Source organism: Misgurnus anguillicaudatus, chromosome 13, assembly GCF_027580225.2.
Source record: "Misgurnus anguillicaudatus chromosome 13, ASM2758022v2, whole genome shotgun sequence".
In the NCBI taxonomy this organism is placed as follows: Eukaryota; Metazoa; Chordata; class Actinopteri; order Cypriniformes; family Cobitidae; genus Misgurnus; species Misgurnus anguillicaudatus.
In genome coordinates, this window is record NC_073349.2 from 13,698,505 (window position 1) to 13,715,720 (window position 17,216).

At 38.7% G+C, this 17,216-nt stretch overlaps 2 protein-coding genes across 11 annotated transcripts in view; both read left to right on the forward strand.

Moving 5' to 3' along the window:
- The window catches only part of LOC129430243 (F-box only protein 44), an 84,162-nt gene that overhangs the window by 4,508 nt on the left and 62,438 nt on the right, over window positions 1–17,216 (forward strand). For 4 of the 10 annotated variants that reach the window (XM_073875073.1, XM_073875072.1, XM_073875074.1 and 1 more), the window contains exon 6: window positions 4,130–4,265. The exons of 3 other annotated variants lie outside the window; for them this stretch is intronic. In XM_073875073.1, coding sequence (XP_073731174.1) covers window positions 4,130–4,265 — 136 coding nt within the window. 3 more of the 10 variants (XM_073875079.1, XM_073875078.1, XM_055187330.2) reach the window with 3 other exon arrangements.
- LOC141369284 (F-box only protein 2-like) lies at window positions 6,620–16,865 on the forward strand. Its single transcript, XM_073875090.1, has 4 exons — window positions 6,620–6,851; window positions 15,043–15,146; window positions 15,253–15,493; window positions 15,910–16,865. The coding sequence occupies exons 2-4, from the start codon at window positions 15,084–15,086 to the stop codon at window positions 16,068–16,070; spliced, it is 465 nt and encodes a 154-aa protein (XP_073731191.1). The 5' UTR covers window positions 6,620–6,851; window positions 15,043–15,083; the 3' UTR covers window positions 16,071–16,865.

Genomic DNA, 17,216 nt, shown 5'->3' on the forward strand with positions numbered 1-17,216 from the left:
AAATATTGTGACAGGAAATATCACAAAACTCAGATATTGTTATTTAATGAACAAAATGTGTGGACGCATTTGTCATGAAGCGCCACCGTGTGTCCGTTCATTCACTGTCCTTCGTCTGACTGGAGCGCGCGTGACAGAGGAGCACATACAAGCATTGGTAGCTCTAACCGGTGCTGTTAATAATCTTTTTGTGCCGCCAAACTCACTTTGTTGAGACGTTATAATAAACGCATCTTTGAATAGCGCCACCACGCTCGCGGTATGCGTTTCTAATCATTTAGCCAGACATTTAATTGTAAAAAAACATATTTAAACCTCCTCATATGCAAGTTTAAAGTTAATCCCTCACTGAGATTTAAAACAGAGTTTCAAGTAATGGAGCAACAGGATTAAAGATAATCTAGGTTTACTGTCAAATTTAAACTTGGATCAAAATGGCAGTAAACCTGTTTAAAAATAATCAGGGGCCTGTTCTTCGTACGTCGCTTAATACATCCAAGATCAAATGAGACATCTGAGATGTTTAGATCTCACTAATTATGATCTCGCTTATTTGGTTCTTTGAACACCTCTGCTGTTGATGATTAGTATGGCAGGATTGAATTATCAGAAATCACTGCGCGTTCGTGCACTGCAAGAAAAGGCAATACATATCGATAGTAGAAACACTGATCAGCAACGCTGTGATTGGCCAGTTGTTACAATGGCCAAGAACACGCCCATTTTTTAACCCCTGCAGTCTGAGAGCTATTGATGAAAGGTTGTGAACTTTTTATGACACTGAATTTAAAATCCCAGTTAAAGCTACTTTAGTACATAAATCACCATAAATAATGTACAATTTTCTGTAAAAATATAATCTTGATATCTTTACTATGCTTGTCAAAGATTGAAATTAATGATTGTAATTAAAATTTGATGCTCCTAAAGTACTTTAAATCTCTTTTAAAAACAGTTAAATGCTGTTTTATCTGTTTGAAACAGCAACATAAAAAGCAGAATAAAAACAGGTGGTGGTCCTCCATCCTCATGTGATGTGCGGGCAGGAGTGATGTCTCTAAACTAATTGATTGTTCAGATCATCTCTGGAGCAATTGCTCTTTCTTAAACCCACAGCCAATGCAACAATTTAATTCCTGATAAATAAAATTTTTATTGTAGTTTCTTATAAGATAGTGTTTTCCTCTCTTTTGTGCAGTTGTAGACACCAACTTTTTAGCAGTTTCCAAGAATGTGGTAAATAAAATATGATGTGCAGTAAGGGAATGGTAATGTTATTCTACATCAAAAGATTATAAAATGCAATCGTTTCTGATAGCAATGCACATGACAGTAAAGAAATCCTCTCAGATGGTAGTCCTTTAGAGAAACTATATGCAATTGGTTAAATAAGTTTACTTCAATTGCATTATTCTTAACTGATTTCTGACTATATTAGCAGTATTCCGCGTTTAACTGAAAGTCCTGCATGCTGCGTCTGCACAGAAAAGTGTAATAAAGAAGATAAAGATATGTGAAAATATGTGCAAAAAAAACTTCTTTGGTTATTTTGGTCATTTTTGTCACAGAACAGGGACAGGGTAACATATTTGTAGACAACGTTCTAAAGATAGAACAGATAGAAATTACTAAACGAAAACCCTTTCATGCATGACATTGTAAGCTACTTGACAATCTAAAGAAAAAACTAAAATAGGAGATTAGTTTATTCAAATGAAAATTATTTCACACTGAGTAATAGTCTTTATTGTACATAACATCTATTAGTGCTGGGTATGATTAATTGCTGTTTTTATTAAGGAAAATTCAAACAAATTTAAAATTAATGTGATCAGCATGTTTGTCTTGTCATTCGATTAAGAATAATAATCAAACACCTGTTACACAAAAACAAGTCGCACAAGTACAGAAAAAATATATTTGTTATATTATATATTTTTTAAATAACATCTCTAAAAGATTTAATTAATATATCCTTTTTTATTACGTGTTGAATTTGAAAAGCTCTTTATATTAATCATGCATCTTACGCAGATTGCGCTCGTATAAAGGAGAATACGCGACTGCGTCAGACTTTCCGTATCACATCCGCTTAAAAAGGTACAAACTAATCTTGTTTACATGAAATAAGCCTGCTCCCGAGCAGGTTTGAGCTTACGGACCTGTTGCTATGACAACAAGTTTAGAATGAGCTTCGAAGAACCAAATAATCCAAGATCATGCCAAATCATCAACAATCAAATCCAGCTAACTGAGTTAGCGACGTACGAAGAACGGGCCCCTAGTTTAAAGTTTGGTGCAACAGAATTATTAAATAAGCTTTGATTTAAACCAGATTTAGGCCTAATCCTGGTTGGTGCAAACCACCCTAAATGATTAACGTTATCTTAGTGCGAGAGAGAGAGCGAGTGAGAGAGAGAGAGAGTGAGCAACGAACAGAGAGAGAGAGAGAGAGCAACGCGACGGTTCACATTCAAGTATGTTGTTTAATATGTTTCTCTGAAGTGTATATGAATGAACACGATGATTAATGCATGCACTGCATGAGACAGAGTGAGAGAACAACGTGTATTCACTATCATATCATAAATATGTTGTTTAATGTTTCTCTCAAGTTTCAAATGAATTCGAGAATGTATAAGACAGAGCGTGAGAGACTGACAGAAACGCGAATGTGTTCAATCACAATAAACTTAAACATGTTATTTGATCTGTTTCTCTAAAGTTTAAGCATTAAACGTGTTGTTTTATTACAGATCATTTCAATGTGCTCGTGTGGTTTGGTCAAAAAGTAAACTTCTGAGTATTTGTGGAAGTGTAATTTATTGTAACATGCTGAAAATCATTGTGCCCGTTTAAAACACTATGGGGCGGTTTCCCGGACAGGGATTACACTAGTCCTAGACTTAAACACTTTTAAGAGCTGTCCGAACTGAAAACAACTTGCACTCACATATCTTAAAATACATCAGTGCCCTTTGTTTTACCTCAAAATGCACACAGGTAATCTTTTTAGTAAGGCATGTTTGTTAACACTAGTTATATTTCCTAATTAAACTAAGGCCTTGTCCTGGATTAAGCTAATCCTGGTCCGGGAAACCGCCCCTATGAGACCTTAAAGTCTTTATCTTTATTCCACAATGTTCCCCATCTGCTGAAAAACATGTATTTAGTATGCATAAATCAGATGATTGACTTTTTAAACTTGTTCAAATATATAATGCTTAACATCGTTTACATAATTTTTTTTTCTCGTTTACATAACTTCTTTCGTGAGAATGGCTGTTTCTCAATATGCGTTCTTCGGCGATCTTGCGTCCTCGTGTCCTCGCTCTACGTCATCATTAACGGTCGAAGTTCATTCCAATTCTCAAGAACGCAAGGACAGAGGACGCATGAAAATACCCGGATGTGTTCTTGATATCGAGGATGCATCGAGTGCAGACTTGCTGAAATCGCTTTACGCCCCAGAAATCATTGCGGCAAAACTTCCGAGTTCGTTCTTCCAAGGTCGCCTGGCAAGACCGATCTCCACGAGGACGCAAGTCCGTTCTTGGCGTTCTTGGAATTGAGAAACAGCCATATCTCCGAGCGCTTGAGACTCCGCCCACCTGAGCAGCTCGTTTGGATTTAAATGGATACACACAAAAACGATGCATTTTTGCTCAGCCCCATAAAGTGCCTATTTTAACATGCTACAAGAAATTACCTATAGGGTATTTTGAGCTAAAACTTCACATATGTACTCTGGGAAAAGATTTATTTAATATCTTAAAAACGTCTTCTGGAATGTCCCCTTTAAATTTCAAAGAGTTATCTATCCACATACCTTGGAGTAAAATATATATAAATGCCTTTTACTGTACAAAACACTTTTGTTCGTAACAAAATTTATTTTACAAAATATATTAATGATGCAGTTTTGGACCCACCGGTCCCAGAGTTTAAGAGGTTTTAATTCTCTGTTATCCCACACAACAATTTTCAATTCTATTCAGTATTCTATTCAAACCTTTGCAGACAATTTCAGTTTTAGTTGTCTTAGTAAATTTAGATTGGGCTTAAAGCATTATTATAACTCTAAAACTAGTATTTCCTTCAGTCTGATGTGTATTGTTGTTTGGTGCAGGTACGCCCCAAGCTTTGATTGCAGGTGTTATTATGAGATCTGTGTAGAGCTGCTTGATCGGGAAAAGAAACCCATCAGTGTCTTTCAGCCTGAAAAAGTTTTCTTTGAACAGTGGAATGATCAACGATGGTGTCAAGTGAGTTTAATCATAATGTTTAAATTATTCAATAATTTTTAAATAATAAATGTACTAAATTCTATTACATCCTCCACTGAACTATTTATTAAAGGTGGTGTGTGTAAATTCTAGTGGTGAGAGTGTGAATTGCAACCAACAGCTCATCCCTGAATTTTAGAATGCATATGGTAGCCTCCACCGGACAAACATGGCGTCTTCTGAGACAATGTAGTGACGAAACAGACGAATCCACAGATTCATCCTGCATGAATAAATCAGGGAATTTTCGCCTGAGTGAATCCGTGATCCTCCGACCCAGATTCGCTAATTTAACACTAGTTGAGTGGATCAAACATGGCAGACTCGTCCTGGGATGTCAATAATTATGAGGTTATTGTGACTGCGGCTGTAGGGTCTGCACTTATGATGGAGGAGGAAAGAGAGTGAACAAGCTTAAAGATCTGATTATATGTGCAAAGGTTGTTTGAAATCTTACCTTTTATTCTCACCGCTTTCATTTCAGATGACACACGTCTTTAAGAATTATGGACCTGGAGTTCGGTTTATCCGTTTTACTCATGGAGGAATGGATACAAAGTTCTGGGCAGGCTGGTATGGAGTATGGGTTGTAAACAGTAGTGTAGAGATCTGACAGCTGCATGGAGATAAACGTTGTTTTATTATATAATATTTTTTAGGTCACTGATGGACAGCATGAAAGTTTGTACTGATATGAAGAATATATGGATCATTTGCTTCTTGTTTGTTTGTTTGTTTGTTTGTTACGTTCTTTTATACATCAAAATTTAACAATTTCTATAACAAGTAATTTTATGACTAAATTGTTGTTTATTTTTATAAAAACTATGACACACAACAGTTTCACGTCATAGACTTGTAATTTCCTATATTACATCATGCAATGCATTTTACGATATGTGTTATATAGAATATACAGTAAAATAACATAAAAGTCATAAAACAAATGTAGAATACTCCCTCAGCACTTTCAAATGGAGCCAAGTGACAAGAAATAAGGTGTGTTCGACTTCGTGTGGCGCTGCAGGGGCCTACAGCCGGATGACGTCGAAGTACCACGAGAGCGAGACGAAATTAGACTTCATATGATTTCTCTATTCGTTCTCGCGGTGCTTTGACGTCATCCGGCTGTCGGTTCTTGCGGCACCGCATAAAGTCGAACAAGCCTAACAACTAATAAGATGGCAGTTTTGTGATTACATTTTGTGTTGTTTTTTAAACTTTTTAATTAAAATCTGTTCCGATTGTGATAATTGTTTTGACAATATTAAAGGGGACATTTCACAAGACTTTTTAAAGATGTAAAATAAATCTTTGGTGTTCCCAGAGTACATATGTAAAGTTTTACCCAAATTACCATATAGATAATTTATTATAGCATCTTAAAATTGCCATTTTGCCTTTTAAATCCAAATAAATTAATCTCTGCACTCTTGGATAGTGCAGTTTAAGGAGCTTACCCCCTTCTGACATCACAAGGGGAGGCAAATTTCAATGACCTATTTTTTCACATGCTTGCAGAGAATGGTTTACCAAAACTGAGTGATAGAAGAACTGGGGACCAAATTATAGCACTATAGTCTGATTTTCATTAAAAGGTTTACACTTGATGCTACTTAAATATTATTTTAGTTATGTATGTTGGCCATTTGATGTTATAGTAAATAAAAACAAATAAAATAAATTATAGAAAATTGTAGTATGTTATGTTTTACTTGTGTAGAATTAATTTTTGTCTACAAAACCTTGTTTTTAAGATCATTGACTTAGATTACATAACAACATTTACTATGTAGCCTTTTCCAGTAAGGAACAGTTAATCTTTGTTGATTCTCCTTATAAACATCTTAATGTAAATGCATTTGTTGGTATTTTAGTTGCATCTAACGGTTTTCGACTTTATGGCGCTGCGCATAGTAATCGGTGTATGACATCAAAGTACCGCGAGAGCGATCCCAAAGCTCCGGATGATTTTTTTTTGCCTTTTAAATAAGTTTAAAATAAGATTTTTCGAACTGCTCTCGCGGGGCTTTGATCGATATATGCGCAGCGGCCGCACGAAGGGCACACTAGACATATTGTTCACGCGGTACGCTGATAGATATGCGCAGCCATAAGACTTGTTGCAGCCTGCCTTGTCTGGAATTTAGACGAGAGCAGACGGCTGCAGTAACGGGAAGAGTGAAAAAAGTGCAGGCAAGCCGGACACTTCTTGAATCTCGCTGTGTTGTTGTGGACTGCAAAAGTCAGCATCCATCAACACGCGCCTGGATAGCAGAGTTTCGTTTAGATGTATCCAGGCAAATACGTGCTATCGAATAACTGAGGTGTGTTTCAGCTATTTTGGGAATTGCGGGAATTCCCGATTCATGTGACGGACGGGTCGTTGAAAAGATTTTCCGTTGACAGAAACATCGAGGAAATATATACGCATATAATTTTTACTTTCATTATCGAGTAGAGAAGTGATTTTACATGACGAAGAGTAAGGTATGTGGTATGTTTCAATTGTTTATACTTTAAAGTCTACGTCTTACTTCCGTATTGTTTTCAACCCTGTAGGTCGTGATCCACGAGGCTGAATCTAGCTTCTTATTCGCAGCTTCTTATTGACGCTTTTCGTTCCACCTTAAAAGACGCGACGCTTCCGCGTTAGCAGTTTCTTTTTCACGCACAGCTTAGGGACCGTAGCGCATTATCTCTTATTCGTGCTGTTTTGAGTGATTATGTTTATTTTGTTACTTTGAGAGTAATATACATTTGAAAATAAACAGAAAAACAGAGTTATGAAAGAAAATGTAGTGTCAGAATGTAAAGATACACTAAATATGTTAATGTAAAATTAAATTGTTAAACGTGTCATCTTTGTATTGCATTAATGAATGATCCCAATATGTATGTCTTTGTGATGTTTGCGTGTGTGTGTGTGTGTGTGTGTAAGCGCGCGCGGGGCGTGCTTGTGTGTGTGTGTGTGTGTGTGTGTGTGTGTGTGTGTGTGTGTGTGTGTGTGTGCGTGCTTGTGAGTGAGTGTGTGTGTGTGTGTGTGCGCGCGCGAGTGTGTGTGTATGTGTGCGGGCGCACGTGCGTGTGCTTGCGTGTGTGTGTGCGCGCGCGCGAGTGTGTGTGTGTGTATGTGTGCGGGCGCACGGGTGAGTGTGTGCTTGCGTGTGTGTGTGTGTGTGCGTGCGCGCGCGCGAGTGTGCGTGTATGTGTGCGGGCGCGCGGGTGCGTGTGTGCTTGCTTGCGTGCGTGCGTGCGTGCGTGCGTGCGTGCGTGCGTGTGTGTGTGTGTGTGTGTGTGTGTTTGTTTGATGTTTGCAGATGACTCTTGAAATGATGAATCTACTACAGAAGTGAGGCTGGCTGCTTCAAACTGTGGAGATGAGAGTAGATTTCTTGAAGAGCCCCTATCACTCCCTCTCACCATTCTCAAAATAAACAGAATAACAGAGTTATGAAAGAAAATTTAGTGTCAGAATGTAAAGATACACTAAATATGTTAATGTAAAATTAAATTGTTAAACGTGTCATCTTTGTATTGCATTAATGAATGGTCCCGGTATGTATGTCTTTGTGATGTTTGCGTGGGTGTGTGTGTGTAAGCGCGCGCGGGGCGTGCTTGTGTGTGTGTGTGTGTGTGTGTGTGTGTGTGCGTGCTTGTGAGTGAGTGTGTGTGTGTGTGTGTGTGTGTGCGTGTGCGCGCGCGCGCGAGTGTGCGTGTATGTGTGCGGGCGCACGTGTGCGTGTGTGCTTGCTTGCGTGTGTGCGTGCGTGCGTGCGTGCGTGTGTGTGTGTGTGTGTGTGTGTGTGTGTTTGTTTGATGTTTCCGGATGGCTCTGGAAATGATGAATCTGCTGCAGAGGTGAGGCTGGCTGCTTCGGGCTGTGGAGATGGGAGTGGATTTCCTGGGGAGCCCCTGTCGCTCCCTCTCACCATTCTCAAGTTTGCTGTGCCGGAGATTTTTTCCCACAAGACATCTTCACCTTAAGCAGTTACAGTAGCACATTTGCTCCGACCTTGCTGTTTTAAAGTATTGAATATTACAATATCCCATAGGGTTTAACAGGGTAACTCTGTAAATACATTTTGTATAATGTACATTATATGCAGTTTTATAGACAGTACTTCTGTAAATAGATATCTGTATGTTAGATATCTGTAAATAACTCTCTCACTTGCTTCTTATCCATATTATTTGTTTTAATTTTCAATTTTACATGAAATTTTGCTTTTTTGCCATTTAAGTTTACTGTATGTCTGTAAGTACGAAACTAAAATGAATTTCTTGTGCATGTGTGCACAATTGGCCAATAAAGCTAATTTTGATTCTGGTTCTGATACTTATTGTAGCTGTTTATACTTTACAAGACGTTATGACACAACAAAAACTCAATTTTTAATGTCCATTCATTATACAAATTATTGCTTATTACATAGCACTCTCGATTTATTTTAAAGACTCAGTGCATAGTCAGCTCAGTTCTAGGCACTATATCTGAGCTGATTTTTGCGGTGCGTTTAAACTTTCACTGAAGGGTCACACTCAGTGCTCTTGTCTATCCTCATGAAAAAATCTTAAAGTTATGGTCCCATAAACTTGCCATTTTTGACAATACAGGTACGGGCATTGCATTTTGGCCATATTTGAGGTGCTGTGTCTCGGTTGTCCTCTGGGGTGCGTATAATATTACACTAAGGGGTCACAGTCGGTGCCCCTGTCTGTCACCATGCCAAGCGTCGGACTTATTTGCAGCAGCATTTTAATGTTATGATCCTATAAACTTAGAATTTTTGACAATAGTTACAAACACTGCATTTTAACCAAAATTGAGGTGCTATATCCCAGTTGACCTCTGGGGTGCGTTTAATATTTCAATGTAAGGTCACACTCAGTGCTCCTGTCGATCACCATACCAAAGATCACACTTATTTACAGCAGCATTTTAAAGTTATGGTCCCATAAACTTGGCATTTTTGACAATACAGTTACAGACATTGCATTTTAACCATATTTGAGGTGCTATATCTCAGTTGTCCTCTGGGGTGCGTTTAATATTTCACTGCAGGGTCACACTCAGTGCTCCTGTCTATCACCATGCCAAACATCAGACTTATTTACAGCAGCATTTTAAAGTTATGGTCCCATAAACTTAGAATTTTTGACAATACAGTTACAGACATTGCATTTTAACCATATTTGAGGTGCTATATCTCAGTTGCCCTCTGGGGTGCGTTTAATATTTCAATGCAGGGTCACAGTCAGTGCTCCTGTCTATCACCATGCCAAACATCAGACTTATTTCCAGCAGCATTTTAAAGTTATGGTCACATAAACTTGCCATTTTTTGACAATACAGTTACAGACAGTGCATTTTAACCATATTTGTGGTGCTATATCTCAGTTGCCCTCTGGGGTGCGTTTAATACTTCAAAGCAGGGTCACAGTCAGTGCTCCTGTCTATCACCATGCCAAACATCAGACTTATTTACAGCAGCATTTTAAAGTTATGGTCCCATAAACTTGGCATTTTTGACAATACAGTTAATAGACATTGCATTTTAACCATATTTGAGGTGCTATATCTCAGTTGCCCTCTGGGGTGCGTTTAATATTTCAATACAGGGTCACAGTCAGTGCTCCTGTCTATCAACATACCAAAAATCACACTTATTTACAGCAGCATTTTAAAGTTATGGTCCCATAAACTTGGCATTTTTGACAATACAGTTAATAGACATTGCACATTTACCATTTTTGAGCTGCTATATCTCAGTTGCCCTCTGGGGTGCGTTTAATATTTCAATGCAGCCTCACAGTCAGTGCTCCTGTCTATCACCATACTAAGGGTCACACTTATTTGCGGCAGCATTTTGGAGTTGTGGTCCCATAGACTTGCCATTTTTGATAGTACGGTTAATAGACATTGCATTTTGGCCATATTTCAGGTGCTGTATCTCAGTTGCCCCCTGGTGTGCGTTTAATATTTCAATTCAGCGTCACACTAAGTCTCCCCGTCTATCACCACGCCAAAAATCAGACCTATTTACCACAGCAATTTAAAGTTATGGTCCCATAAACTTGGGCATTTTTGACAATACAGTTACAGACATTGCATTTTAACCATATTTGTGGTGCTATATCTCAGTTGTAAATAAGTCTGATGTTTGGCATGGTGATAGACAGGAGCACTGAGTGTGACCCTGCATTGAGATATTAAACGCTCCCCAAAGGCCAACTGAGATATTGCACCTCAAATATGGTTAAAATGCAGTGTCTGTAACTGTATTGTAAAAAATGCCAAGTTTATGGCACCATAACTTTAAAATGCTGCTGTAAATTATTCTGATTTTTGCTATGGTGATAGGCAGGAGCACTGAGTGTGACCCTGCATTGAAATATTAAACGCACCCCAGAGGCCAACTGAGATATTGCACCTCAAATATGGTTAAAATGCAGTGTCTGTAACTGTATTGTCAAAAATGCCAAGTTTATGGCACCATAACTTTAAAATGCTGCTGTAAATTATTCTGATTTTTGCTATGGTGATAATGCAGGGTCACATTCAGTGCTCCTGCCTGAGATATTAAACGCACCCCAGAGGCCAACTGAGATATTGCACCTCAAATATGGTTAAAATGCATTGTCTGTAACTGTATTGTCAAAAATGCCAAGTTTATGGGACCATAACTTTAAAATGCTGCTGTAAATTATTCTGATTTTTCCTATGGTTATAGACAGGAGCACTGAGTGTGACTGTGCAGTGAATTATTAAACGCACCCCAGAGGCCAACTGAGATATTGCACCTCTAATTTGGTTAAAATGCAGTGTCTGTAACTGTCTTGTCAAAAATGGCAAGTTTATGGGACCATAACTTTAAAATGCTGCGGTAAATAAGTCGGATTTTTGCTATGGTGATAGGCAGGAGCACTGAGTGTGACCCTGCATTGAGATATTAAACGCACCCCAGAGGCCAACTGAGATATTGCACCTCAAATTTGGTTAAAATGCAGTGTCTCTAACTGTACTGTCAAAAATGCCAAGTTTATGGGACCATAACTTTAAAATGCTGTTGTAAATTATTCTGATTTTTCCTATGGTGATAGACAGGAGCACTGAGTGTGACTCTGCATTGAACTATTAAACGCACCCCAGAGGCCAACTGAGATATTGCACCTCAAATTTGGTTAAAATGCAGTGTCTGTAACTGTCTTGTCAAAAATGGCAAGTTTATGGGACCATAACTTTAAAATGCTGCTGTAAATATGTCTGATTTTTGCTATGGTGATAGGCAGGAGCACTGAATGTGACCCTGCATTGAGATATTAAACGCACCCCAGAGGCCAACTGAGATATTGCACCTCAAATATGGTTAAAATGCATTGTCTGTAACTGTATTGTCAAAAATGCCAAGTTTATGGGACCATAACTTTAAAATGCTGCTGTAAATAAGTCGGATTTTTGCTATGGTGATAGGCAGGAGCACTGAGTGTGACCCTGCATTGAGATATTAAACGCACCCCAGAGGCCAACTGAGATATTGCACCTCAAATTTGGTTAAAATGCAGTGTCTGTAACTGTACTGTCAAAAATGCCAAGTTTATGGGACCATAACTTTAAAATGCTGCTGTAAATTATTCTGATTTTTGCTATGGTGATAGGCAGGAGCACTGAGTGTGACCCTGCATTGAAATATTAAACGCACCCCAGAGGCCAACTGAGATATTGCACCTCAAATATGGTTAAAATGCAGTGTCTGTAACTGTATTGTCAAAAATGCCAAGTTTATGGCACCATAACTTTAAAATGCTGCTGTAAATTATTCTGATTTTTGCTATGGTGATAATGCAGGGTCACATTCAGTGCTCCTGCCTGAGATATTAAACGCACCCCAGAGGCCAACTGAGATATTGCACCTCAAATATGGTTAAAATGCATTGTCTGTAACTGTATTGTCAAAAATGCCAAGTTTATGGGACCATAACTTTAAAATGCTGCTGTAAATTATTCTGATTTTTCCTATGGTTATAGACAGGAGCACTGAGTGTGACTGTGCAGTGAATTATTAAACGCACCCCAGAGGCCAACTGAGATATTGCACCTCTAATTTGGTTAAAATGCAGTGTCTGTAACTGTCTTGTCAAAAATGGCAAGTTTATGGGACCATAACTTTAAAATGCTGCGGTAAATAAGTCGGATTTTTGCTATGGTGATAGGCAGGAGCACTGAGTGTGACCCTGCATTGAGATATTAAACGCACCCCAGAGGCCAACTGAGATATTGCACCTCAAATTTGGTTAAAATGCAGTGTCTCTAACTGTACTGTCAAAAATGCCAAGTTTATGGGACCATAACTTTAAAATGCTGTTGTAAATTATTCTGATTTTTCCTATGGTGATAGACAGGAGCACTGAGTGTGACTCTGCATTGAATTATTAAACGCACCCCAGAGGCCAACTGAAATATTGCACCTCAAATTTGGTTAAAATGCAGTGTCTGTAACTGTCTTGTCAAAAATGGCAAGTTTATGGGACCATAACTTTAAAATGCTGCTGTAAATATGTCTGATTTTTGCTATGGTGATAGGCAGGAGCACTGAATGTGACCCTGCATTGAGATATTAAACGCACCCCAGAGGCCAACTGAGATATTGCACCTCAAATATGGTTAAAATGCATTGTCTGTAACTGTATTGTCAAAAATGCCAAGTTTATGGGACCATAACTTTAAAATGCTGCTGTAAATAAGTCGGATTTTTGCTATGGTGATAGGCAGGAGCACTGAGTGTGACCCTGCATTGAGATATTAAACGCACCCCAGAGGCCAACTGAGATATTGCACCTCAAATTTGGTTAAAATGCAGTGTCTGTAACTGTATTGTCAAAAATGCCAAGTTTATGGGACCATATCTTTAAAATGCTGCTGTAGATGGGTCTGATGTTTGGCATGGTGATGGAGGGGGGCACTGAGTGTGACCCTGCATTGAAATATTGGACTCACCCCAGAGGGCAACTGGGATATAGCACCTCAAATATGGTTTAAAATGCAATGTCTATTAACTGTATTGTCAAAATTACCAAGTTTATGTGACCATAACTTTAAAAAGCTGCTGTAAATAAGTCTGATTTTTGGCATGGTGATAGACGTTTGGACTCAGTGTGACCCTGCATTGAAATATTAAACACACCCCAGAGGGCAACTGAGATATTGCACCTCAAATATGGTTAAAATGCAGTGTCTGTAACTGTATTGTCAAAAATGCCAAGTTTATGGGACCATAACTTTAAAATGTTTCTGTAAATAAATCAGATTTTTTCACGAGGATAGACAGCAGCACTGGGTGTGACCCTGCAGTGAAGGTTTGAACGCACCCCAGAAGGCGGCTCAGATGTGGTGCCAACAACTGAGCTGACAATGCAATTCGTCTTTGAGGTAATTTGAGAGTGCTATGTAATGGGAAATAATTTGTATAATAAATGCACATTGAGTTTGATGTTGTGTCATTACGTCTTGTAAAGTATATAACAGCTATAATTAATATCAGAACCAGAATCAAAATGAGCTTTGTTTGCCAGTTGTGCACACTTGCACAGGAGATTTATTTTGGTTTGGTACAGACAAACAGTATATAGATAAACAGCAAATACCAACATTTAATGTAAAATTAGAAATTAAAACAAATAATATAGATAAGAAGCAAGTGAGAGAGTTATTTACAAATATCTATAAGTACTGTATATAAAACTGTATATAATGTGTATCGTACTGTGTATTTGCACGGTTAACCCTGTTGGACCCTAGTGTGGGATATTGCACTATACAATACTGCACTTTAAAACAGCAAGGTCGGAGCAAATGTGCTACTGTAACTGCTTAAGGTGAAGATGTCTTGTGGAAAAAAATTCTGGCACAGTAAATTTGAAAATGTTGAGAGGGAGTGATAGGGGCTCTTCAGGAAATCTACTCTCATCTCCACAGTTTGAAGCAACGGGCTCTCTAAGCTTCTGTATGTATAGATTCATCATTTCTAGAGTCATCTGCAAACTTCAAACAAACACGCATTAGCAAGCACGCACCCGCGCACACACACTCGCACACGCGTGCGCGCCGCACGCACACACACACACAAACACACACACGCCCGCGCACACACACACACACACACACACACACACACACACACACACACACACACACACAAACAAACACACACACACACACACACACACACGGCCCGCGCGGCCCCACACACATACACACCCTCGCGCACTCTCTTTCTCTCTCTCTCTCTCTCTCACACACACACACACACCCGCGTGCTCACACACACACAAATGCACGCACCCGCGAGCACACGCATACTCTCAAGCACGCCCGCGCGCGCGCACACGCACACACACACAGACGGACATCCACACACACAAACATCACAAAGACATATATATTAAGATGATCCATTAATGCAATCCAAAGATGACACGTTTAACAATGTAAATTACAACATATTAGTGTATCTTTACATTCTGACTATCCGTTTTCTTTCATAACTCTGTATTCTGTTTATTTTCAAATGTATATTACTCTCACAGTAACAAAAGAAACATGATCACTCAAAACAGCACGAATAAGAGATATTGCGCTACGGTCCCTAAGCTGTGCGTGAAAAAGAAACTGCAAACGCGGAAGGGTCGCGTCTTTTAAGGTGGAACGAAAAGCGTCAATAAGAAGCTGCGAATAAGAAGCTAGATTCAGCCTCGTCAGATCCACAGTGAGACAACCAAATTTTTGCAAGAAGAAGAATGGATCCTTCTGCAAGCAATCAAAATGATGTGTCTAAGAAGCTTGAATTCGGATCAGTTCCAGTAAGTTGACATTTTTTGTGTCTCTGGAGAGTTTATACATTAAACTTGCCTCGGAAATAGGTCAGTGACTGCAATTGAAAACCATTTTTCGTTTCTCTAATATTAGTGTCCACGTTTAAACTCAGCTGTGGTTGAGGAGATCTTACTGAATCTGCCTGCAAAGGATGTGGTATTAAAGTGTCGTTTAGTGTGTCGTGAATGGAAGGAGCTGGTGGACACAGAGGCACACTGGAAAGAGCGCTGTCGGAGAGAGGGGATCGATCACCACGTTGCGCTCAGATCTCCAGCGGACTGGCGTTGGTTTTACTTTCGGTATAAGCATAGACTACTACAAAATCCCAGAGAAGGTGAGCCACAGATCTGTAAAAATTACATTATGATAGCTTGATAATCCTTAACATTTTTATTAAATTAAAATTTACTATAACATTGTTATGCCTCTCTGTAATTCTTGATTCTCATTGGTAAGTTGTGACATTTTCCTTGATAACAGCCGGTAAAACTGTTAAAGTCACAATGAAGTTGAAATTGAAAACTTAAATTTTTAGAATATTGTTGTAATTTTTACAAATTACTAATCTGTGAGTTTCATTATTAAAAAAAAAAGAATGTGCCCTTATCTTTAATCTTTACCTCCAGTCACGAGAAATGGTGGGAGGATGGGGCCCAATAAAAGATTACAGGGATTAGCAAATAGCAACATCACACAACTTCCAACAATCTAATAAATTCTCGATGTACGCCCTCCCTTTTTTAATTTCAGAATACGTTACAAAAGTTGTATACGGATGTAGAGGGCCGATCACGATATATTGTCGCATCCAGCCCAGAGACCGCAGATGGGAGGAGCTACCGTCGCAAGTGGGAGGAGCCTATGCTGCAAGTAGGAGGGGCTTACGCCGCAGATGGGACGACGGTGAATGAGTATGGCAGGAAGTAGTGGTAATAAACGAAAATAAACGAAAAAATATTACGTTCCTCATCATGGTCTGATTTCTTACAGCTTTGTTATTATTGTGTGTGTCCAACACTGTATTGTTCTCATGTAGTCACTCAAATTAGTGTCGTACCAAGAAATATTAAAGAGCTCACATACACATACACGTTTGACTTCTTTACTAGACGAACACTTCCTAAACATGTGAAGAGTTACAACCAATCAACATGCAGTATCCAAATGATCACATACGTGGGCTGATAATATTACAACCCTCTTTTTATGAAGTAGTAAGTTACAACACAAATCTGAACTGGCAGACTGAACCCTGACTTATTCTTTGGAGGGCTCATGTCTCTTATTATTGCACTGATTTTTCTGGATCGGGTTTGATGCCTTCATGCGTTAGCTTGTGCCCGAAGTAACTGACCTCAGGGACGCATATCATGCTTTTGTATGGGTTGAGGCGTACTCCTTTTTCATGGGTCCTCGTTAGCACAGCGCGCAAGTTTGCATCATGTTCCTCTTTTGTTTTTCCAAAGACGAGTATGCCGTCTACAATGAGTATGCCATCTAAGCCCTTCATAAGTCTCATCTATCTTTTTCTGAAACTCATCTTGAGCAGAGATCAGTCCAAAAGGTAGACGTAGAAACCTGTACCTTTCAACTACTGTATTGAATGTCCCAATATCCAGATTTTGCGTCTAATGTAAAAAAAAGTTACCATCCATCTTTACTGCATATTTTTTTTTAAATAGCAGACTAATGTTTTTCTGAACACGTTACACATATATTAAATTTAAATTCTTTTTTTTCAATGAATAAAATCATGTACAAGTCACTCGGAATTGATTGCAAAAGTGTTTATTTTATTTTATTATTTTTAGTCTTTTTTGTTTTTGTAAGGAAACTATATCAGCTCATTAGAACTGACCTGCATGCAGTCAAAACAGCAAAATCAAGGGTGAAAGGTTTTTGAATAAATGCCCTGGAGCTCACCTCGCTTTCCCTTCCCAGCATTACCTGGTGGATACACAAGAAGCACAATAAGAACTAGGGTTTATAGTTGACGGTGAACATTTACAAACATTAAGAATAATTTCTCCGCTCTGTAGGTCCATGCCATGCAAGTG